General features: G+C 53.2%; 2 protein-coding genes across 10 annotated transcripts in view; one reads left to right on the top strand and one right to left on the bottom strand.

Moving 5' to 3' along the window:
• PIAS3 (protein inhibitor of activated STAT 3) overlaps positions 1–8,418 on the bottom strand; it is a 45,000-nt gene extending 36,582 nt beyond the window's left edge. For 2 of the 5 annotated variants that reach the window (XM_075908368.1, XM_075908366.1), the window contains exon 1: positions 1,628–1,803. Coding sequence is in view for 3 of the 5 variants with exons in the window: in XM_075908366.1 (XP_075764481.1) it covers positions 1,628–1,651 (24 nt within the window). In the remaining 2 variants the exon portion in view is untranslated. Of the gene's footprint in view, positions 1–1,627; positions 1,804–8,124 lie in introns of those variants that run through there. The other 3 variants (XM_006119391.4, XM_075908369.1, XM_075908367.1) reach the window with 3 other exon arrangements.
• A 3,432-nt stretch (positions 8,419–11,850) lies between these two features.
• SNX27 (sorting nexin 27) overlaps positions 11,851–24,154 on the top strand; it is a 65,360-nt gene continuing 53,056 nt past the window's right edge. For 3 of the 5 annotated variants that reach the window (XM_075908040.1, XM_075908038.1, XM_075908037.1), the window contains exon 1: positions 11,904–12,178. In XM_075908040.1, coding sequence (XP_075764155.1) covers positions 11,904–12,178 — 275 coding nt within the window. Of the gene's footprint in view, positions 12,179–24,154 lie in introns of all 5 variants that reach the window. The other 2 variants (XM_075908041.1, XM_075908039.1) reach the window with 2 other exon arrangements.

Raw genomic sequence — 24,154 nt, 5'->3', positions numbered from 1 at the left:
GGGCCCCCTTTGTTCCCTATTACTCCCTTGGCTCAGACCATGCACCCTTCTCTGTACCCCTTCAGGGCTGAATCCCCCTGCTTCTTAGCTCTCTGCCTCCTTCTTGCATTCTCCCCTCCCCTGGGACCTCCAGGCCTCCTTTTAGTCTCCCTCCCTTTGTGTCCCCACACCAGAACTGTACCTCCCCGTCCTCTGCACCCCCACCCAAATACCACAACGCCTCTGTTTTCTTGTCACATCCCTGCTTTCCCACACATGAACTCCAGGCTGTGTGCACTCTCCCCCCAAGCTTCTGAATCCAGATCATGATCCTGTGCCTTCCTCCATCAATCCCCCACAGACCCTCTGCTTGCTCCCTGCCAGGCCCCACTTGGGACCCAGGTCGCCTGCTTGGTACTCCCTTGAAAAAAAAACCCTCAGCGGATTCCCACATGACAGGTTCCCCCCTGGATACTATGGCTCTCGCCAGGGTCCCCCACTCCACACTCCTAAGAACCACTTGCCCTCCCCTGTCATGGTTCCTCTGAACCCACCTCCCAGGGCTTCTCTGCTCCCACACCACAGTCCCCTCACCTCCCCCAAACCCTCTCCCTCTACCCCCCATTTCCACCTACCCCAGCCCCTCTTCCCACCTTAGCTCCCCATGACAGCCTCCCCCAGAGCATCCCTGCAGCCTCCTCTCCCCCACTCCCGGCACCCCCAAACCCACAGCATGCCAGCTCCCCCTCCCCCACAGAGCTCCCTGCCCCCCCCTTCGGAACTCTCAGCACCCCCCAACTCCTCTCACCTTCGCCTGCCTCGGCCCCTCCCGTTTCCCTACCTCCCCCCTGCAGCCCCAGTCCCCTCCCACCTTCCTCCCCAACGCTGCCTGCCCCCCACCCCACAGCCTCAGTGTCCCCCTGCAACCCGAGCCCCCCAGCTCCCCTACTCCCCCCCCGCTGCCAGCCCCCCCGCCCCACTGCCTCAGTGTCCCCCCAGCTCCCTACTCCCCCCCGCTGCCTGCCCCCCGCCCCACTGCCTCAGTGTCCCCCCAGCTCCCTACTCCCCCCCGCTGCCTGCCCCCCGCCCCACTGCCTCAGTGTCCCCCCAGCTCCCTACTCCCCCCCGCTGCCTGCCCCCCGCCCCACTGCCTCAGTGTCCCCCCAGCTCCCTACTCCCCCCCGCTGCCTGCCCCCCGCCCCACTGCCTCAGTGTCCCCCCAGCTCCCTACTCCCCCCCCACTGCCTCAGTGTCCCCCCAGCTCCCTACTCCCCCCCGCTGCCTGCCCCCCGCCCCACTGCCTCAGTGTCCCCCCAGCTCCCTACTCCCCCCCCCACTGCCTCAGTGTCCCCCCCAGCTCCCTACTCCCCCCCGCTGCCTGCCCCCTCGCCCCACTGCCTCAGTGTCCCCCCAGCTCCCCTACTTCCCCCCCCGCCCCACTGCCTCAGTGTCCCCCTGTAACCCCAGAGCCCCCTTGCCCAGAACCCGCCCCCTGGTGCCCCCATCCCCCCAACGCTGCCAGCCCCCCCCCCCGCACCCGAGCCCCTCCCCTGCTCCCCGACTCCCCCATCCCCCAACGCTGCCCCCCCCGCCCCGCTCCCCGGGTGCCCCCCGGCCCCCTGCTCCCCCCGACGGGGGGGTCTGTTACCTTCAGCTCGGCCGCCTCCGCCATCTTGAGACATCGTAGCCGAGCCGAGCGGGGAGCGCGGCCAAGGGAGCGGCGGCAACTCCACACCCGGCTCTCAGCCGCACAGGCACGGGGCCCAGGGAGCGAGGCGCAACTCCACACCCGGCTCTCAGCCGCACAGGCACGGGGCCCAGGGAGCGAGGAGCAACTCCACACCCGGCTCTCAGCCGCACAGGCACGGGGCCCAGGGAGCGAGGCGCAACTCCACACCCGGCTCTCAGCCGCACAGGCACGGGGCCCAGGGAGCGAGGAGCAACTCCACACCCGGCTCTCAGCCGCACAGGCACGGGGCCCAGGGAGCGAGGCGCAACTCCACACCCGGCTCTCAGCCGCACACCGCCGGGCACGGCAGCGGCGACAACTCCGCCCCCGCCCCCGCCCCGGAGACGCACAGACACCCAGCGGCGGCCCAGGGAGCGAGGCGCAACTCCACACCCACATCACAGCCGCAAACAGCTGGTTGCGAGCCCTACTAGTGTGGCAGAGTCCAGCGGCCCGTTGTGCTGCGGATACACCCTTTTGTATCGGCATCCACACTAGGGATGGTACATCTTCGTTAATTGGCTACTCGAATAGTCGATGCAATTCAAATAGTCGATAAGGGCACCTCTGCCTTTGCAACGTAGCAACAGCTTCAGGGCTGTTGCTACACTTCGGAGGTGAAAGCACTGCAGAATGCGGCCCTGTGCTCCCCATGGCATTTCAAAGTGGCAGCGTCGCATGGAGCCTCAGGTCAGCTGGGGACTCTGAATCCCCAGCTGACCCCGGGCTCCACCTGGCGCGTCCGCTTTGAAACTCCCCAGTTGGCCCCAGGCTCCACCCAGCACTGCCCCTTTGAAGCACCCCCTCTTCTCCTCTCTCCCTCTTTCTAATAGAGGCAGCAAGCAGGAGGAAGCAACTAGCTGACTAACATTCACATCCCTAATCCGCATCTATAGATGCAAAACTGAGCCCTGTATAGCTGCATTTCCATCTGTAGACAGAGATATAAAGTGGATATCTGCGGATTTGCAGGGCTCTAAGAATTAGTTGCTACACTGCTCTACAGCCAAAATGCTTCTGAAATAAATGTAGTCAAACTTTACTAATTCTGGGTCACTGATAACGAAAGTGATGCTTAAAATTGTTGATTGGCTCTAGTTTTCAAAATATGCTATTGAGTCAGTATATACGATCCTTGACTTGCGAATGGCAGAAGATAAGTCTACACTCCAGGCCGTCACACCTATTACTTTTCAAGAAAAACGGCATTGTGCAAGAAGGTTTTTCTTGCACAAGAGGGGGCAGTGTAGATGCTCCTTCTTAGGCAAGAGCCTCTTCTGAAAAAAATGGTGGCTCATTAGGTATGAAAATGAGGCTCGGCGATATTCCACGCTTAGCCTAATTTGCATATTACTCGCGCAAGAAGCTGCGAGTGTAGACATAGTCCAGGGGTCTCCAACCTTTTTAACCACAAAATCACTTTTTTAATTTAAGTACAATGTCAGAGCTACCTCAAACCCAGATACTCTTGCCCTGCTTCCTACCTGCCCCTGCTCCGCACCTTCTCTGAGGCCTCACCCTGCTCACGCCATCCCCTTTCCTCCTCAAACCTCATTCACTTTCACCAGGCTGGGGTAGAGGGTTGGGGTGCAGGCTCTGGTCTTAGGCTAAGGGGTTTGGAAGGGGCTCTGGGCTTCACCCAAGGCAGGGGATTGGGGTCCAGGAGGGGCTTCAGGGTGCAAGCTCTGGGAAGGAGTTTGGGTACAGGGGGACTCATGTCTGGGGCAGGAGGCTGGGTGCCGGAGGAGGCTCAGGGATGGAACAGGGGTTCAGGAAGCAGGCTCTGTCTGGGCACTGTTTAACTGAGATGGCTTCCAGTTGGTGGAGCAGTGGGGTTAAGGCGGCTTACTCCTGCCCTGGCCCTACACCACTCCTGAAAGCAGCTGGTGTGTACAACAATGGCTCCATGGCACCATGTGCTGCCCCATATCTACAGGCACTGAGCCCACAGCTTTTACTGGTCACGGTTCCCCATTATTGACCAATGGGAGCTGCAGGAGTGGTGTCTACAGACAAGGACTGCATGTGGCAACCCCCTGCTCTGCCTCTCAGTGCCCGCAGGGACATGCCAGCCACTTCCAGGAGCAGCAATTACAATAGGGATAATGACACCAGGCACAACAGGTTGGGCATTTTAGAACTTACGACTCACAGAATGACATTTAAGCCTAAGAGAGAAATGAAAATAATGAAACGCACAGACTAGTCAAAAACCCAAAATAACTCACTTTGCAAGCAGTAAAAGAAGTAATCACAACCCTCCCCCCTGTATGTGTTGGGTCAGGAGACGAGAGGGAAGGACAGGGTGTGTTTGCGAGAATGACAGAGACACACACACACTGTGTGAGAGTGACAGAAATTAGCATCGCCAAGCTCCCTCCATCCCCTTCTTTCTGTGTGGAGACAGGGTACAGGAGAGGAGGGGGAAGAGGGACACCCTGACATCAGCACTCTGCCTCTTCTCTCTCCCACACCTTGCACAGCAAGCAGGAGGCTCCCGGCCGGGCAGCGCCAAAACAGAGGGCAGGAGCAGCATGACAGTGGGTAGAGGAGCAACTGAAGTGCCAGTGCTTGATAGCTTCCTGGCCAAACCAATTAGGATCCCCGGTCAGCAGCTCCAAGGTCTACTGGTAGATCCCGATCTATTGGCTGGTGACCACTGGTCTACACAGTCCAAGAAAGCCATTATAGCCCGTTCTATCTACAGTGATAGAACAGGCTCTCTAAGGCTGTGTCCAGACTCAGGGGTTTTTTGGAAAAAAGTAGCCTTTTTTCGAAAAAACTTCACCTGCGTCTAGACTGCAGCCGCGTTCTTTCGAAATTAAATCGAAAAAACGCGGCTTTTCTTTCAACGGCGGTAAACCTCATTTCACGAGGAAGAACGCCTTCTTTCGAAAGTGCTTCTTTCGAAGGAAGGCGTTCTTGAATGTAAATAGGGCTTCTTCGAAAGAGAGCATCCAGACTCACTGGGTGCTTTCTTTCAAAAAGCGGCTTGCTCTTTCGAAAGTTCCGCGTGCAGTCTAGACGCTCTCTTTCGAAAGAGGCTTGCAGTCTAGACATAGCCTTAGTGCGGCAGTTAATCCACCCACGAGGTAGTCGCTAGGTCGATGGAAGAATTCTTCCATTGATGCTGTCTACATAGGAGCGTAATTTGGCTTATCTATGACGTTCACGGGTGTGGATTTTTCACATCCCTGAACCATGTACCTGGTTTGATCTAGAACAGGGGTGGTCAATCATTTTCACAGGAGGGCCACTTAATTTATTTTGGTACATGGTCATGGGTTGGCTCCACCCCTGGAAGGGGTGGGTCTGAGACAGAAGGGGCGGGGTTGGGGACTAGCCTTCCCCAAGAGATGCCTGGGGCCAGATGCTTTGAATTAAAAAGATAGCAAAGAGGTCCTGGCTCCTAGCCCCCCTGCAACCGTGTTGCCTAGCAGCTGCCCAGAGTTGCTGCAGCTATTTAAAGGGCTCACGGCTCCAGCCCCTGCTGGAGTAGCATGGGGACAAAGATGCCCAGAGCCATTTGAATAGGATCCGGCTACCTGAGCCACTGCGTGGAAATTCGGTGGCCAGGGCAGCAGGATATAAATAGAAAGTGGCCAGATGCCATCCGCAAGCTGGATCAAAGCGTTAGGTGGGCCGGATCTGGCCCCTGGGCCACATCTTGCCCAGCCCTGATCTAGAAATTACTGACTGTCACTGCTGGACCCACATCACATGCACCCTAGTCTGCAAGCAGGATCAGGAAATCCTCCTGAAATTTAAAGTGACAGCCTACAATTTAACAGTTTTCAACCTCAAGTGGTAATATTCATGATTAGTCATTTAGTCTTCCTGATACTACTCTTTTGTAGCATCATTTAATGTTTGGTATTAATTATTAGCAATAACTCATCTTAATATTAGGCAAGTTAATGTCAGTTATTAGATATTATTCCATAGTCATTTTATCCATCGCGCGTATTAATTAAAAGTCATTTTAATTGGAGCAATATGACTTCCCGTTCACAGCAATAGGAGTTGGTGGTAGCTGTATTATGAGCAGAAGTAGCATGACAGCGTAACACTGGGACTGCATTAAGAGCCAGGCCCCATTGGGTTGGGTGCTGAACATGCAGCCCATGCTGAAAAAAACTCACAATATAAATCACACACAAAGAGTTGGAGGGAAACTGAGGCACAAAGCAGTCCAACCTCACAAGTCAGGCTAGGGCCAGAGATGGGAATATAGCGCCCAAGAGACCCACCCTATTGCTCTGTCCATTAGCCATGGAGGCACAGTAGCAAGTCTGACTCAGTGCCTCCAGCTCATTCCCTTGGCCCCACAGTGCCCTTGTCATGGGCTGGGTCAAAGTAGCCCTCCCCACGCCAATCAAGAAGGGTGGAAGGATGGGTGCCCAGGGAAGGACAAAGGGGATTAATTTGAGAGGATGTGGAGGCTGCAGTTTTGGACATAGGGTTTAACGTGCAGAGGAAGTTGAGGAGCAGGGGGGTTAGTTTGGGGGCACAGGGTTAATTGGTGGGAGGGATGGTTTGAAGGGAAGGGGATATTAGGAGAAGAGGTGGTTTGGGACCGAGAGGGTTAATTGAATGAAGGGTTGGTTTGAGGGGACAGAAAGGTTCATCGGGGGAGGAGCAATTTTGGGGGCAGCAGTGAGCTAATGTGGCAGAGCCGGGCCCGGGGGCAGTTTGGGGGCGGCAGGGAGTTATTGTGGCAGAGCCGGGCCCGGGGGCGGTTTGGGGGCGGCAGGGAGTTATTGTGGCAGAGCCGGGCCCCGGGGGAGGTTTGGGGGCGGCAGGGAGTTATTGTGGCAGAGCCGGGCCCGGGGGCGGTTTGGGGGCGGCAGGGAGTTATTGTGGCAGAGCCGGGCCCCGGGGGCGGTTTGGGGGCGGCAGGGAGTTATTGTGGCAGAGCCGGGCCCGGGGGAGGTTTGGGGGCGGCAGGGAGTTATTGTGGCAGAGCCGGGCCCGGGGGAGGTTTGGGGGCGGCAGGGAGTTATTGTGGCAGAGCCGGGCCCGGGGGAGGTTTGGGGGCGGCAGGGAGTTATTGTGGCAGAGCCGGGCCCGGGGGCGGTTTGGGGGCGGCAGGGAGTTATTGTGGCAGAGCCGGGCCCGGGGGCGGTTTGGGGGCGGCAGGGAGTTATTGTGGCAGAGCCGGGCCCGGGGGCGGTTTGGGGGCGGCAGGGAGTTATTGTGGCAGAGCCGGGCCCCGGGGGAGGTTTGGGGGCGGCAGGGAGTTATTGTGGCAGAGCCGGGCCCCGGGGGAGGTTTGGGGGCGGCAGGGAGTTATTGTGGCAGAGCCGGGCCCCGGGGGAGGTTTGGGGGCGGCAGGGAGTTATTGTGGCAGAGCCGGGCCCCAGGGGCGGTTTGGGGGCGGCAGGGAGTTATTGTGGCAGAGCCGGGCCCCGGGGGAGGTTTGGGGGCGGCAGGGAGTTATTGTGGCAGAGCCGGGCCCGGGGGCGGTTTGGGGGCGGCAGGGAGTTATTGTGGCAGAGCCGGGCCCGGGGGAGGTTTGGGGGCGGCAGGGAGTTATTGTGGCAGAGCCGGGCCCGGGGGAGGTTTGGGGGCGGCAGGGAGTTATTGTGGCAGAGCCGGGCCCCGGGGGAGGTTTGGGGGCAGCAGGGAGTTATTGTGGCAGAGCCGGGCCCGGGGGAGGTTTGGGGGCGGCAGGGAGTTATTGTGGCAGAGCCGGGCCTGGGGGCGGTTTGGGGGCGGCAGGGAGTTATTGTGGCAGAGCCGGGCCCGGGGGAGGTTTGGGGGCGGCAGGGAGTTATTGTGGCAGAGCCGGGGGTGGTTTGGGGGCGGCAGGGAGTTAATGTGGCAGAGCCGGGGGCGGTTTGGGGGCGGCAGGGAGTTAATGTGGCAGAGCCGGGGGCGGTTTGGGGGCGGCAGGGAGTTATTGTGGCAGAGCCGGGCCCCGGGGGAGGTTTGGGGGCGGCAGGGAGTTATTGTGGCAGAGCCGGGGGTGGTTTGGGGGCGGCAGGGAGTTATTGTGGCAGAGCCGGGGGTGGTTTGGGGGCGGCAGGGAGTTATTGTGGCAGAGCCGGGGGTGGTTTGAGGGCGGCAGGGAGTTATTGTGGCAGAGCCGGGGGTGGTTTGGGGGCGGCAGGGAGTTATTGTGGCAGAGCCGGGGGTGGTTTGGGGGCGGCAGGGAGTTATTGTGGCAGAGCCGGGGGTGGTTTGAGGGCGGCAGGGAGTTAATGTGGCAGAGCTGGGGCCCCAGGGCGGTTTTGTAGCTGGGAATGCTTGTGGGGAATGCAATGGGATCTAGATACTGGAAGCAACAGCCTTTATTTTGCAGCAGGAACCCCTCTTTGGAACCAGCCGGATTCCCCCCTCCTATTTGCAAAGTGGGAGGAGGGAAGGACGAAGAGGAAGGCCAGCAGCCCCACCGCCAAGGTCTCCTTACTTACCAAGTTCACTTTGGATGAGGCCTTCCTTTGGGTCAGGTCGGGAGTGGTGAACCAGGGCACAGCTGGCAGCAGTGTCTGCAGGCTCCATGCATTGCAGTTACTACTGCTTGTTTGTTTTGTTTTTGGGGGGAGAAGAGGTGTTTGGTTTAAGGGAATGGTGGGGGAGGGAGGGTTAGAAAAGGGATGGAGACAGGGAAAACCAACAACTAACCCTTTCCTCCCAAAGCCTGGCCTGTCTAACTCTTTCTTTAGCTGCAAACTCCAGGAACTCAGGATCATACAGATAATTAAATACAGAACCAGCTCTCCCTTGCTGCCCCCTGGAGCTCAGCTCCTGCAAAACAGCTGCAAAAACAGGGCATCCATCCAAACCTGTCTACACTACCAGGAATCCTTATTGGAACCCCCCAGAACAGCTGAGATGCTAGGTTGCCCTGATTCCTGTCACCTTGTTCCACGTTGAGGCATTGAAACCAGCTGGTCACATTTCACCCCTCCCCTCCCCGCACACTCAGTGCTGTGCAAACAGAGGTGTAAGGGAGCAGGTGTACTCTGGTGCGTAGCTTCTGCAAGAACTGGCTGAGCAGTGGCAGAAGCCAGCAGGGAGCAATTGAAAGAGCAGGCAGGGACCTGTGTTGCGATAGGACAGTATCTGTAAGAAATGTTAAGTTACTTTTCCCGCTGTGTACAAATGTCTGCAGCAAGGAACAGGGGAGCAGAGAATTGGGCCCTTTCTCCCTGATGCTTCATATCAGGGATGGGTGAACCCCTCGATGCTAGCAGGTGGGGTTCACCTGGGCCAATTCAGTCCTTCTGTTCTCCACAATCCCTCAGAGAGGTGGGAGCAATGTGTGTCGTTGGGGTGCTGAGAGCCATTGCACCCAGCTGTAAACGCTGTATAGGGTGGAAACCAATTTAAACCAGGCAATGCGGCAGTAGCCCTAATTCCACACCCATGCCTGACCCTGGACTGTCCCTCCTAAGCCTGCTCATAAGGGGGAAGCAAAGGGGGCAATTGCCCTGGGGTTCAGCAATTCAGAAGGGCCTGGGGTTCCTGGCTGCCTGTGCATAAGCAGCAGCTGGAGCCCCAGATCCTTTAAATCTCTGCCAGGGATGGGGTGGGGCACTGAGATCTGGGTGATTCTGAGGGCTGGCTGCCCTAGCCTCACCCCTTCCTCCCGAGGAGTCTCCCTGGGAGCACAGAGCCAGGTCCCTCTCCCCCCTCCCCCCACACACACCTTGCCCAGTTGCCGCAGTGGCTGTCAGCCCCACAGGTCCCTTCACCCCAATCTTCTTTGTCCCTCCCCCCACCCCTTACTTTAAGCACCCACCCCAGCCCCAACCTGTCAGGATGGACTTGTCTTCCAAGCCTTTCTTGGAATCTCAGATTGTAAAGCCAGGTGGGATCAGCAGGTCTTTAAGGCAAGACAAACACTTTAGTCCTGCTCTTGTGTTGCACTGCATTGCAATGTTTCCTCTAATCTTGTCATCCATGTGCAGAATAAATTTGACATGCATCAAGGCACATGTGAATGTGTACCACCCGCAGAAACAAAAAACCCTAGCAGTGGGCAATCTACTAATCAGCTGGACAACACTGGAATCTCTTCTCAGCAGCCACCTAAGCACACTGCTTATAGGGAACACTACTGCACAGGTTTTACATTTCACCCTACTTTTAATCCAAAAGACTATTTATACCAAAGCATTTCAGCCCTGAGGAAACTAAACTTTATGCCACAGATAAAGAAGGGGAAAGACCAATCGGTAGATTAATCAATAAAACGGGGGGAACTAACAGCACAGCACCTCCACCTCCTGAGTGGTGGGTGTGACAAATGGGGGTATATGGTGCCAAAGCAGCAGCAGACATTTGGGAATCTTTCTTGGACACCTCATTTCAATGTGGACGGGGTCTTTCCAAAAGGGCTAGCCCAGGAGGATTATGGTGTCGTGACCAGCCAGGAAAATCTCTTGCCTCATCGTTGTTTGTAAGCTCTTTCGGGCAAGGATCCTCTTTGTGTTCTACGTTTGTATGGGACCTAATACCATGGGGGCCTAGTGCATGACTGAGGCTCGTAGGTGCTACTGCACAACAGATAATACATGGTGTTAATGGTCAGGCTGGAACCTGCAGTGTAACAACAGCTGGACACAACATGGGGTGGGGTAAAGGCTGGCAGTGGGAATATGGGGATGTGATGACATTTCAAAAAGGAATGGCATTGCAGTGCAATGGGGGTGATATCACACCCCACTGTGTTGTCAGCTCAGCCATGTGACACCATGCTGCTTTGTCACAGGGGCTGTGATATCATAACATGTTGCCCCAACAGGGCCTATGTGCTGTGATGGTGGTGTTGCTGTGACAGGATGTCAGGACTCTGGATGGGAATTCAACACAATGAGAGTAAATGTGATGACCTCATGATACGGTAACATCTCAGAGTGGCTTGGTGACTTCGCAGTTGCTCTGGCAGTGAGTGACAATGGCCATTTCTGGTGGGAGACGAGACCAGCCCCAGGAAAGGCACAGGTCAGCGCTCACAGCCCTTGGGCAAAAACAATGAGGAGTCCTGTGGCACCTTGGAGATCTTCCAAAAAAAGTCTTCCGAAAGAGAACGTCCACACTACAATAGTGCATCGAAAAAGCAATCTGCTTTTTCGAATGAGAGCATCCAGACTGAACGGACTCTCTCTCTCATGTAAGCTAGGATTGCTATGGGCGGAATGGCCACCAGGGCACCTGTGCTTTTTCCTTTTTCTTCTTCTTCTGAAAGAACTCCCTCTTCCCAGCCCTCACATGCCTTTTTGCGAAAGAGCTCTATTGCAAAAAGGCTTCTTCCTCATAGAATGCGGATTACCAACGCCGGGAAAACCCCTCTGTTCTTTGGATTTTCTTGCAGAAGAACGCAATTTCAGTGTCGACGTTCTTCAAGTTTTGTCGGAAAAACGGTCGTTTTTCCAACAAAACTCTGTAGTGGAGACATACCCTTAGTCTCTAGGGACTCCTTGCTGTAGATGCAGATACAGACTCTCTCGACTCTCCCTTTGAGACGTAGCCCCAGGGGAGTCACCAAAACTACAGCCCTCAGCACCCTCCTTTTCCCACAGGTGGGGTGGCCCTGCTGGCTTGGGCTCTGCCAATGAACTACATCCCCCATGAGGCAGTGCCAGGGCTGGTAGAACTACAATTCCCAGGAGCCTCTGTGTCTGGGACTGGCTGAGTGACCTTTCCCATGGGACTGTGTGGGTAACAGAGTCTAGATGACAAGGAGTCCTGTGGCACCTTATAGACTAACAGATGTATTGGAGCATAAGCTTCCTGGGCAAAGAGCCTAAATGGCAATGAATGGGGGGAGGCGGGTTCGAGGCTTCCCCAGACTACATTTCCCATGGTGCCATGCGTCTCTTGGTTTTCCTCGTGATTGCCCTACATTTCCCAACGGACCCTATGCCACCAGGCTCAAGGGATTACATTTCGCCTAGCGCTGTGAGTGCCCCCTCAATATCTGTGGACTACATGTCCCATAATGCCGTGCGTCGCCAGGATTCCCCTGACTACATTTCCCAGAATGCTGTGTCCCCAGCCGACCACGCGGACTACATTTCCCCTAGCGCTCTGCGCCCCTCAGGCTCCCCGGACCACATTTCCCATGGTGCCGCGCGCCCCGCAGAGTCCTCGAACTACACATCCCGCCGCACTTCGGCCGCCGCGCCTACGGTGGCCGGGGAGGGGATCGCGTGACGGCGGCGGCCGCCGCGAACTGCTTGCCAAGATGGCGGACGAGGAGGGCGAAGGGCTGCAGCGCTCGGCGCCGGCTCCGCACCGCAACGGGGGGGGCGGGTCCGGGCCGGGGGGGCCCCGCGTCGTCCGCATCGTCAAGTCCGAGTCCGGCTACGGCTTCAACGTGCGGGGCCAAGTGAGCGAGGGCGGCCAGCTGCGGAGCATCAACGGGGAGCTGTACGCGCCGCTGCAGCATGTCAGCGCCGTGCTGGGCGGGGGGGCGGCCGACCGCGCCGGGGTGCGCAAGGGGGACCGCATCCTGGAGGTGTGAGTACGGGGGGGGCCGGGCGGGAGGGGGGCACCTCCCCCCTCAGAGTGACGGGGGGCAGGGAAAGGGGGGCACCTCCCCCCTCAGAGTGACGGGGGGCAGGGAAAGGGGGGCACCTCCCCCCTCAGAGTGACGGGGGGCAGGGAAAGGGGGGCACCTCCCCCCTCAGAGTGACGGGGGGCAGAGTGACGGGGGGGCACCTCCCCCCTCAGAGTGACGGGGGGGGCCGGGCGGGAGGGGGGCACCTCCCCCCTCAGAGTGACGGGGGGGCAGGGAAAGGGGGGCACCTCCCCCCTCAGAGTGACGGGGGGGCAGGGAAAGGGGGGCACCTCCCCCCTCAGAGTGACGGGGGGGCACCTCCCCCCTCAGAGTGACGGGGGGGCAGAGGACGGGGGGCACCTCCCCCCTCAGAGTGACGGGGGGGCAGAGGACGGGGGGCACCTCCCCCCTCAGAGTGACGGGGGGGCAGAGGACGGGGGGCACCTCCCCCCTCAGAGTGACGGGGGCACCTCCCCCCTCAGAGTGACGGGGGGGCAGGGAAAGGGGGGCACCTCCCCCCTCAGAGTGACGGGGGGGCAGAGGACGGGGGCACCTCCCCCCTCAGAGTGACGGGGGGACAGAGGACGGGGGGCACCTCCCCCCTCAGAGTGACGGGGGGGCAGGGAAAGGGGGGCACCTCCCCCCTCAGAGTGACGGGGGGGCAGAGGACGGGGGGCACCTCCCCCCTCAGAGTGACGGGGGGACAGAGGACGGGGGGCACCTCCCCCCTCAGAGTGACGGGGGGCAGAGGACGGGGGGCACCTCCCCCCTCAGAGTGACGGGGGGCAGAGGACGGGGGGCACCTCCCCCCTCAGAGTGACGGGGGGCAGGGAAAGGGGGGCACCTCCCCCCTCAGAGTGACGGGGGCAGAGGACGGGGGGCACCTCCCCCCTCAGAGTGACGGGGGGCAGGGAAAGGGGGGCACCTCCCCCCCTTAGAGTGACGGAGGGCAGGGAAAGGGGGGGCACCTCCCCCCCTTAGAGTGACAGGGGCAGAGATTGAGGAGGAGGGCGGGGAGGAGGGCAGAAGGGAAGGGGGAACCCTTCCCACTTGTACAGTGACCCCCACATATTGGGGAAGTGAGTCACTGGGGACTGGGTGCTGGAATAAATTGTAGGGCGTTGAATGCTGAGAACTATTGATCCAACTTCCATCCCCGATGGAAACCACTTCTAGCCAGGGGGCGTGTCAGCATCCCGAGCTCCTATGTCCTGGGCCCCTGATGGGAGAAGGGGGAGCCCCTCAGAATGAGCTGGGAGTTGAGGGCAAGGGGACCTCTCTCAGGGGACCATGGCAGAACCCCTTAAGGAGAACCGGCCCCCATGGGGAGGTGGGATTGCATACTGGAGCTGGGACTGAGGAGAACTAGTGGAAGACAACCTCTCCCTTCAAAACTCTTTACTCCTCAGGGAAGCTAGGGGCTGGCAAGTGAGGATGCCATTTTCTGTGGGGGGACAATTAAGGGGGAGTGTTCTCGGTGGGGGGGGGATTGGGCCCTGAGATCTCTGGGCATACTGATAGCAGGTGGAGAGAGGTGGCCTTTCTGAGAAGCCTTTCCACAAGAGACTAGCAGGGGAGGGACCACAGGAGGGTTGTAGGGGAGCACTCTGGAGGCATGAGACTACAAATGAGGATATGGAGCAGGGCACTGGGGAGAAGTGGCTGTGGGACAGCAGAAGGAGCCAGAGATTTCTGTGGGGGGAGGGAACTGTGGTATGCAAAGGAGTTTGTGTCCTGGAAGACTAGGGAGCTGGGATAATGCTTTCCCTTGGGAATGGGAATCTCTCTCTCTCCAGGACAGAGACCCCTTTCTGGGAGAATCTCTCCTCTCCTGACAGAGACTGGTGACCCATGTCCCTGTAGAGGGATCCCATCTCCTTGGGACTGGAGGGAATATAGATCAAGGTACATCGGGGCACCTTGGTAGATAAGACTCACCCCAGTCCCCCCAGCACATACTCTCTGGAGAGAAAGGAAATCCCTGTCTGTGGAGAACCCAGGATATTCTCCCCAACTGTATGTTTCCAGAATAGGGTTTCAGTCCTGTCCCCCTCCACCCCGTCTCCATGGAGCAGTAAGTGCAGAGGGAACCACTTTCTGGATGTGGAGCTACTTTTACTTCTCTTTTTTTATATCATGTGGACAATGAAACTGGATTGTCATTGGTTTTTTGGTCTCTTGTACTGGTCCTATGCTCTGAACTATGTTGGCATTGGAAAAGGTTCAGAAAAGGGCAACAAAAATGTTTAAGGGTTTGGAATGGGTCCTATATGAAGAGAGGTTAAAAAGATTGGGGCTTTTCATCCTATAAAAGAGGAGACTAAGGGGTGTGGAAAAAGGGAATAAGGAAAAGTTATTTACTCATTCCCATAATATAGGAACTAGGAGTCAACAAATTAAATTAATAGGCAGCAGGTGTAAAACAAACAAAAGGAAGTTTTTCTTCACCTAGTACGCAGTCAACCTGTGGGACTTCTTGCCACAGGATTTTGTGAAGACCAGGACTTTAACAGGGTTCAAAAAAGAGCTAGATAAATTCATGGAGGTTAGGTCTATCAATGACTTTTAGCCAGGATGGGCAGAAATGATGTTCCTAGCCTCTGTTGTCTGGAGCTGGGAATGGGAAATTTCAAATACAAGCCCAAGAAAATCTCCAAATAGAAACATTTTTATGTTTATTGTATTGAGTCTATTTTTTTTGTACAACATAAAATTTGGCCCTAAACTACTGTGACTCCAGTGTTAATTGAGTCTCTTTTATAGCTTGCCCTTGACCTGTTGAGATTTTGAACTGGATTTCCCCCACAGTGCATTGTAATTCTTTCGGTTGGTTCTGCGGTGCTCTAGCTGTGATATTTTTCCTAATTGTGTTCAGCTGTAAGATAAATTAAAAATATCTGAAGATCAATATGTCTGCGGAGTCAGTTAACTTGAAATACTTATTGAATACGAGTTTTTCATAGCTGTAAAAATGTCTTGGTTTTCAGTCTTTGCCGATTTAAATGTGTGAAGGAGGAGGGGTTTATGGTTAGTCCCACTGGATGGGAAATGCTCTTCCAGGTTCTTGGTTATGTGGGTGTTCATAGTTTGCACTGGGGGAAGGCTTTGTATCCACAATGGGCTTTCTGCTGTGTGACCTGAATATTTGTGCCTCGACTTTCCTAGGCAGAGAAGGTTCAGAGAAAATTCACTGGGAGAATTTTGCAGCCAGAGAATGTATTTAGAAAACAACATTTATTGACTGAAGGAATATTTGTATGCATTACAGGACATTGTCTGAAATCCTCCCTATCATGCTTGCTGTGAAAAACACTAAAGGGAATTAAGCGTTTAAAATTATTGGACTAGGGTTTGAGGGTATGGGCTGGCTTTGTGGTTTGATCCCAGGAGCCAAGAATTTGCTATATGACGAGGTCACTTAGGGCGGGTTCTCAGTTCGTGTAAACTGTCCAGTGAAGCCAGGACAGTTTACACCAATCTAGAATTTGACCCCCAGTTTGTTTTTTTTCACATGACAACATGTGGTTTTCTGGTCAGAGCAGAGGCTTGTGAAGCAGTATTTCTAGTGAGCTCTTCTTGCCAGGCTGTGTAATCTAATGGTTAAAGCAGAGAGCTGAGTCAGGACTCCTGGGTTATATTTCCATCTATTAGTGTGAGAGTGTAGACCAGTGGTTCTCAGACTTTTAATACAGACCTTTCTATGGACCACCAGTTGCTAATGGAAACTCGCTGTTAATTACATAATTATGCCTGAGCCATTTTGCTAGTGCTGCAGCTAGGGAGAATGGTTTAATTTAACCAATAAAAGAAAGGAAATATTAATTGAAATAAAGCACATAGTCTGTTTAAATAACTTTCTTATGTTAGTTCATCAAACTTAATTTTACATAAAGTAAAATATTAATTTATGTCTCAACACAAAAGGTTCTTGTGTTTTCTTTATTATGGCAGTGGTGGGGAACTTTTTTGGGTCACAGCCTCTAACCCAAAAATCAGTTGGGGACCACACAAGTGAGAAGGAAAAAACAATCTCTCAAAAAAAAAACCCTCAACCCTCACTGATGTGGCCCCCAGCTCAGACATTTCACTCCTCTGATGCTCCAGCCTCATCAGGGAAGGAGGAGGGGACAGGGGGACTGAGGTCCAGGGCTTCTCATAGGCCAGGCTCATTGCTCTTTTGGGGTGCCAGGGTTAGTGGATTTTGTGGTCCCCCTCCCCTCCAGGCTCTGGGGTTGGGACAAAAAAGGGGTTGTTCAGTGTGCGGAATAGGGTTGCCAGCAAGAGGAATGGGCTTGCAAGTCTGGGGGGAGGTGGGGTTCAGGAAGGGATGAGGGTGTGAGGTATGCATGGCAGGTACGGTGCAGGAGCAAAATGGGAGTAGGGTGTCCGGCCAGAGGGAGGGGGCAAAAGCAAAGGAAGGGGCAGGAGCGGGCTGGGGGCAGGGTGTCTGGCTTGGGGGGAGGGTGCAGAGCTCTGTGCATGAGGCAGTGAGGGGCACTTATTTGCCTTTGCACCCTGTGCCACTCCCAGGCACAGCCTCCCATTGGCCAGAATCTGGCCAATGGGAGCAGCGGGGAAAGCCTCCAGATAGTGCGCCCACATGCTGCTGTTCCCCCAGCCGGGGGAGGGGAAGCGCTTCTTCCTCGTGAGCCGGATAGCACAGGGGGAGGAAGGGGGAGGCTTGAACGCCAGCGCAGGCTCCCCACTGCGGAAGGAGCGAGGCCAAGTTCGAGCCGTGGACCAGCTGGTAGGTGGCTGTGGACTGCTAGCGGTCCACAGAGTACAGTTTGGGAACCACTGGTATAGACTAGTTAGTAGAGTAGAGAACAGGGACTTGGGGACTTCTGTTCTTGGCTTTGCCGCTGAAACAGGGCTTGTCTACACTGGCAAGTTATTGCCATGTAACTTCCTGGCACAGAGATGCAAAAATACACTCCTGAGCACAAGTTACAGTACTATAAAGTGCCATTGTAAACAGGCTCCCAGCACTGGGATTCGTGTGCTCAGCACTCTTAGCAACTCCCCTTGTGGAGGTGGTTTATCTGGAGGGCTGGGATCGCTGTCTCTCCCAGCGCTGCTGTGACCACACTCCTGCGTTAAACTTCAATGTATACACAAAGCCATAGTATGATCTTGGGACAAATCACTTTAATGTCTCCCAGGGTCTCTATTATAGCACTGGTGAAATAGGAAAATATGAGGTCCCCAGTGTGAGAAAGCAAATATTGAATCTTACTTTTGTTAACTTCAGTGCCTAAATTGGCACCCTAAAAAGTTAATTCCTAATGTCATTTTGTCAGCATGGAACAGCAGATCCTGTGTCTTCATATTCAGCTGTGTTATTGTTAGATCTACTACTCGAGCCTCTGGAAGTAATTCTAGTGTGGCAGGAGTTGGAGAAGAATAAACTCCAGAAATAGCATTGATTTTTCCTTCCTCTCCAAAGAAGCACAGTGGTGGAGGTGGGGTTCCCTTGGAGGCACAGATTTATACTCGATGTGCTGTGTGTTGATTTGGAGCACATGGAATGCAGTGCTTTCAAGTATATTGACTCTGAATAAGTTATTCATTCCATTATAGTATAATCTGCGCTTAAAGTTAATCTCTGCAGAGGGTAATCTGATGCTGCAGAGATAGCCCTGGTCGAGATGGATTGTTTTCACACTCAGGTGTGTCTAAGCAAACTCTTATTTAAGCACGGTCTTGAATGCCATTTAAAGTGTGTGTGTGAGGAGCTATGAATTTGTATTCTCCCTCCATCTGCCTGGCATCCCTTCCAAATGTTAAGAAGTGGTGTTGTGACCTGATGTGCAGTGTTGCAGTGTTGCCCAGTTTGGCCAACCCAAAAAGTGATTGGACCATGCTCCTGGTGACCCCTCCGCCATTCCTCCCAAACTCCGTAGCCTGTGATAATGCAATTAAATTGGGATCCTACAGCTGAATAAGAATTGTTAAGTGCTGACCATCCCTGAAAATCAGGCCATTCATTTACATGCCTAAATGTGTGCACTTGTGTTTACAAATGCTTAGTGTTTAGCATCTTCAAAAGCATGAAAACCTGTAGGCTGCTGAGATGGGTCTCGTTCACAGCTCTCATAAGTTAAGGCAAATTCCCTGCAATTGAACTATAACAAAGCAAAACATGTTATTTTAGAGCATGAAGCTGGGAAGAGATCTTTCTGCAGTTCTTCCACTTCCTTGCTGTGTGGCTTTAGTCAGGAGAGACAAGGTGGATGAGGTTATATCTTTTATTGGACCAACTTCTGGGCAATAAAACAGAAGTCGATCCAGTGGACAAAAAATATGGTTTCACCCACCTTGGGTGTCTCTAATATCCTAGAACTGACATGGCTCTGCACAGCACACGTGATCTGGATCATGTCCTTTAACTGTTTTTAATCTGTAAGATGGATACAAACATGTAAATAACAGTGGGTACTAGGGATTTAAAATTCTGTGTAATTGGTTAAGTGATTAAATCTGAAGTTTACACTTGGATCAGGCCTTGCCTACAACACGCCTGGGGCTTGCTGCGGACAGGGGCTGCTCCGGACGCATGGAGCAACCTTCCCACAGGGCTGGAGCAGCCCCTTGTCCACAGTGGGGAGAGCTGGTTCAGCCCGCACCAGTTAATTAAAAAAGGTGATGTTAACCTTTCACATCCCTAGTGGATACCATTTAAAAGAGAACATCTAGCACGTAGGTTGATTAATTTTCTGTGGTATTCCTCATCCAAAGAATGGAGAATTCTGTAGTAAAGGGAAATACTGTGATATGGTATTTATAGATTCTAAGGTTTGTAAGCTTTTTGGGGTTGGGGCCATCTTTTTGTTCTGTTCGTAAAGCACTGGTGCAGTTGTCTCCTAGGCACTATCACAATAAAAATATTTTGTATAGCATCTCTGTGGGGTGGTGAGGCTTCACATCTGTAAACTACATTGCAATCTGTGGGTAAGCATTACGGCTGTGTGATGTTTTTCAACAGCATCTAATTATGTTTTCTATGCTTGTTATAAACTGCTTAACTGGATGACACCCTGATATGAATCTCTCCCGTGTAACTTCTAGTTCAAAATGCTTGGTTTTAAAAGCTGACATTGCCGCATCATGACTATGAAGTGCTTCTCTAATCTTCTTAACATGGTGTCTGTTTGTGGGAGTTGAGGGCACTGAAGGCAGGCAAGGAAAGCAAATTTAGTTCCTTGATTATCATCTTGAATGATAGTTGTAACTAATCTTTTAAAATGTTTCTCACTGGTGTGCAAATCACTGGTTACAGCAGAGCTTGCTTGAGATGATCTACTAGACAGATATAGAAGGGGTCAAGTTTTAAGTAGCAGTGAGCCATATGCGGAAGAATTGCCTCGTAGCTAAGTGTTTGGCCAAAGCTAAATTCTCTGCCACAAACAGGAATGCTAATAGTTGGTTTACCAGATCCGAAAGGTCGCCCACCTGTGCTAGTAACCTGGGGTTGGGGAGGCTGCTCCAGCAGCAGCCCCTGTCCGTGGGAGTCGGGCCCCTCCATGGACAGGGGCTGCTGCTGTGAAGTAGCCTCTGTCTATGGCAGCCAGCCTGGGCTGCCGCGAACAGAGGCTGCAGGACCCGGTGCAAACTGGGACCGAGTAGTCCCGGCTCACGTGGGTCCGGGACCGCTGTGCCTCTGCATTTTAAATGTAGTCAGAGCCACCGGGCTCTTACTACATTTAAAATTCAGAGGCACAGCACTCCCAGAGCGAGCCTCCCCTTATTGGCTAATTGTGTAGTCGATATAAATTTTATCGACTACATGATGAGCAAAATACCTGCTCCTTAACATCGTTAGTATGGATGTATCTGAGCACCTCCAACATGATGGTAATTTGGGTCTAGATGAGCACTTAGGGTGTGTCTAGACTACATGCCTCCTTCGACGGAGGCATGTAGATTAGCCAGATCGGAAGAGGGAAATGAAGCCGCGATTAAAATAATCGCGGCTTCATTTAAATTTAAATGGCTGCCCCGATCTGCCGATCAGCTGTTTGTCGGCAGATCGGGGGAGTCTGGACGCGATGCCCCGACAAAGAAGCCTTTCTTCATCGACACAGGTAAGCCTCGTGAAACCAGGCTTACCTGTGTCGATGAAGAAAGGCTTCTTTGTCGGGGCATCGCGTCCAGACTCCCCCGATCTGCCGACAAACAGCTGATCGGCAGATCGGGGCAGCCATTTAAATTTAAATGAAGCCGCGATTATTTTAATCGCGGCTTCATTTCCCTCTTCCGATCTGGCTAATCTACATGCCTCCGTCGAAGGAGGCATGTAGTCTAGACACACCCTTAGAGAAAATATTTTGGGTGTTTTGCTAATTGGCTTTTCTGGAGTTGCTTCTGGGATGTTAACAGCCTAATAAATTATTCAGAATAGGTGAGGAGAAATACATGTCTGCAGGTTATTTAAAGACCTGAGTAATACATTGGGGACTGTACCAACAGCTTCTGGGCATGGTTGGACCTATACATGTGGGTGCACATACGCTTCTGTTTCCTCAGTGCTGTCACAAAAAGACTAGCTCCTTGTTTACACAAGTACACTCTTTATTTTGGTGTCTGTCATATGTAAAGGAAAATGTTTTGTATGTTTGTGCTTTAATAACTTGGACACTGTAAGAGCTACCACAACCAAACTTTGCATGGGATAACCTATCATCCAGGAGAAGGTTTTAAGGGACTGTGGGAGGGAAGAGATGGGAGACAGACGTCTCTCCCCGGGGCTGCATGGAGCTTGGCAGTGCAGGGAGAAGCGGCTTCCTGGGGGAAGCGGTGGGGACAGTCGCTCACTAAGGCCGGCGGAGGGACAAGGAAGCAGAGAGCGGGTGCATGGCTCCCTTCCCCCCCCTCTCCCCCCTCAGGCTCCTCACCTCAGTTATATCAACTTTCTCTAGCAATGCTGGCTCTCCCTCTCCCTCTCCCTCCCCCTCATTCACCCCTTGCCTCTGTAAACTCCACTCCAGTTCATCTGATGAGGTGGGTTTTACTCACAAAAGCTTATACCCTAATACATCTTTTAGTGACTAAAGTGCCCCAGGACTCTTCGTTGTTTTGTTTGAATGAGATTAAACTCCTCTCTTTGCTTGGGAGTCTAACTTTGTGCATGGACTTGAGGCACAGAAGGCTGATTCTGCTTTGGAAAAGTACAGACGCTGTCTTTAGAAAAACAGAGGCAGCTGTGTGTGCTGCTTTTTCAGTGTTGTACTGCTTGCCTAGAGGGCAGGTTGCCAAAAAATCACCTTACGAAATGGTCAGCAGGCTGACTTTTCTGTGTCTTGCAGGGTTCTGCTTTCCTGCTCGGTACCATGGCAGTGAGAGCTATGTTATAACTCGCTTTCTCCTTGACATTTTGTGATTCAAAGTCTTGGGAACATTTTAAAAATCTTCCTGTAATTTTGGCTGATGAGAACATCTTGGCACTTTACGCTTATACAGTTATAATACCCCATTCCGGGTCTGTGAATGTATAAAATGAGTAAGAGAGATGAGACGTGGTTTTGCACTTTACTAGAAGATTGATTAACCATTTTCCTCTGAGTGGTTGCTCTTAGTCCTGTGTCACTTGAAAGACTCCTCCACTTGTATGTCTGTATGCACTACAACTGCACAGTGCATTAAGTCTGATTGTTTCACTCTCTTTGTTTCCTGTAAGGATACAAAACCAAAATCCTTCTCAACACCAGCTGATTGATTGACTTTCTTCCTCAACATAATTCAGTGGTTTTATATTGCTGAGACAGTTTGTTTTTGTCTTTCTAGTAGTGTTTATAAATCCCCTCTAATGAAGGGTTCTTTTATTATGGGCTTTTCATCAAGCATACAATTGAAAAAGCTCTTGCATTTATCCATCTATACTGACATAAAATTTCCGTAATATATTTAAACAAAGTCCATATGTGTGATTAATAGCACCTGAGACTACCAAAGCAGAAATAATTTATAGCTACTTTTCACCACTTGTACAGAATTTTGCATTTTCTGCAGGCTGGAAAAATGGAAGTATTGGTTGGTCAGTTTTCCTTGTGTTAAGTCAGTTTCACTCTCTGGTTCTGGTACAGGCTGAACCTCTCTAGTCCAGCAACATCCCTGGTCCAGCAACCTCCGTGGTCCAACATGATTTTAGTTAATCAAATGTCCACTTACTATGGATGTGGCCAAGTTTCCTGTGATCTCTTAAAGTTGTTTATAGGCACCAGTCCTGGCTCTTATGGTTCTATGCTGTTATTTAGCTCTAATTTACTCCTAAATATCTTCTAAGAGCCCAGTAAGCAGTGGAAGTGTTGCTAATGCTGCTAGACAATATTAACCTCTTGTGGTCCAGCAAATTCTCTGGTTCGGCATCGGTTAAGTCCCAAGGGTGCTGGAGTAGAGAGGTTCAACCTGTATAGTAGGACAGTGCTGTTGGGTTGCAGCTTCTATTACTGCAAGGTGGAAACATTTTTTGAAAACACAAAGCTCTTGGAAGAATATTTTTCATGCAAGGATTGAACTACTTGTTTATTTACAAAGCCTGCACTGTAGGTTGAAAGCTAATTGTGTCCTTTTAAAAGCTAGCAATATGTCAGTACTTTGCAACATTAATGTAATGCCTTATGGTAGTAGTAAATGAAAAAACTGGTGGGATGTGTGTCTTTAGGTACTTGTATGTTGTCACAGGGTCTGGGTATGCCAGGTAGTTCCCTGGGAGTAACCCCTTTGCTGTGCTGGGTCCCAGGACCCACACAGACCCACAGGCCTGTGGATCCCAAGACTGAGGTTTTGGCCCAGTGTTCCCAGTCTCTCCATGTCTGGATTCACTCCTGTGGGAGGCTTGTACTGCGCCTCTTCTTCAGGGTGCTGAGCTCTTACGCTGCCTGTGTTACTGTAAATACTCCCTTTTTCAGAACAAAGGAACCATTAATAAATCACTTGGCTACAGAATCGGAATGTCTTTGAGGTAGCCCAGAGAGGCGGAAGTTACTTTATCATTCACCCCGGTTAAACCAGTGCCCTGACAAGCCAGCCAAGCTGTGATGGACCCACCTCCTGGCTGTCTTCCTGTGGTCCACCTTTATCTTCCCAGCTGTGGGCTCCTGAGTCTTTTCAAACAGGTTGCCCAACTTCCAGTTACCTGACACCTTGTTCTCTGGCTCAGTTCCCCTATCAGCCCTTAGAACAGGGGGCTCCAGCCTTTGTAAGCACAAGATCACTTTTTTAATTTAAGTGCAACCCAGGATCTACCTCAAACCCAAATACCCTTGCCTCACCTACTTTGTGCCTCTTCTCCAAGGTCCTGCCCCTGCTCACTCCATCCTCCTCCCTTTCACCAGGCCAGGGGCAGAGGGTTGGGGCACAGGCTCTGATTTTGGGTTAAGGGATTTGGAGTGTGAGAGGGGCTCTGAGCTAACCCTGCGGCAGGGAGTTGGGGTGTAGCAGGGGGTTCTGGGTGCAGACTCTGAGAGAGTTTGGATCCAGGGGGCTCAGGACTAGGACAGGAGCCTGTGGTGCAGAAGGAGGTTCATGACTGGGGTTGGGGTTCGGAGCTGGCTCCAGCTGGACATTGCTTACCTCCTGTGGCTCCTGGGTGGCGATGCAGTGGGGCTGAGGCAGGCTCACCCCTGCCCTGGCCCTGCACCACTTTCAAAAGCGGCCAGCAAATTCCTTCCATATCCAGCCCTGTTGTGCCCCTTCCCCCCTATTCTGTGATGATAGACTACAGGGTAGGAGGGGGCAACCTGACATCAGCGCCCTCCTCTCCCTTCCCTGCTCTGGGATGAGGGGAGGCAGCTCCAAGGCAAAGGGCAGGAGATGAGCAGTGGTGGAGGAAGGGCAGCTGAAGTGCCAGCACTCCAGCCCTTGACAGCCTCTTGGCCAACCAGTCAGGGTCTCTTGTCAGAGACTTCAAGATCTACTAGTAGATCCCGATCTACTGC

This window comes from Pelodiscus sinensis, chromosome 24 (genome assembly GCF_049634645.1).
Source record: "Pelodiscus sinensis isolate JC-2024 chromosome 24, ASM4963464v1, whole genome shotgun sequence".
Lineage (NCBI taxonomy): Eukaryota > Metazoa > Chordata > Testudines > Trionychidae > Pelodiscus > Pelodiscus sinensis.
This window is presented reverse-complemented; position numbering and strand designations above follow the sequence as displayed.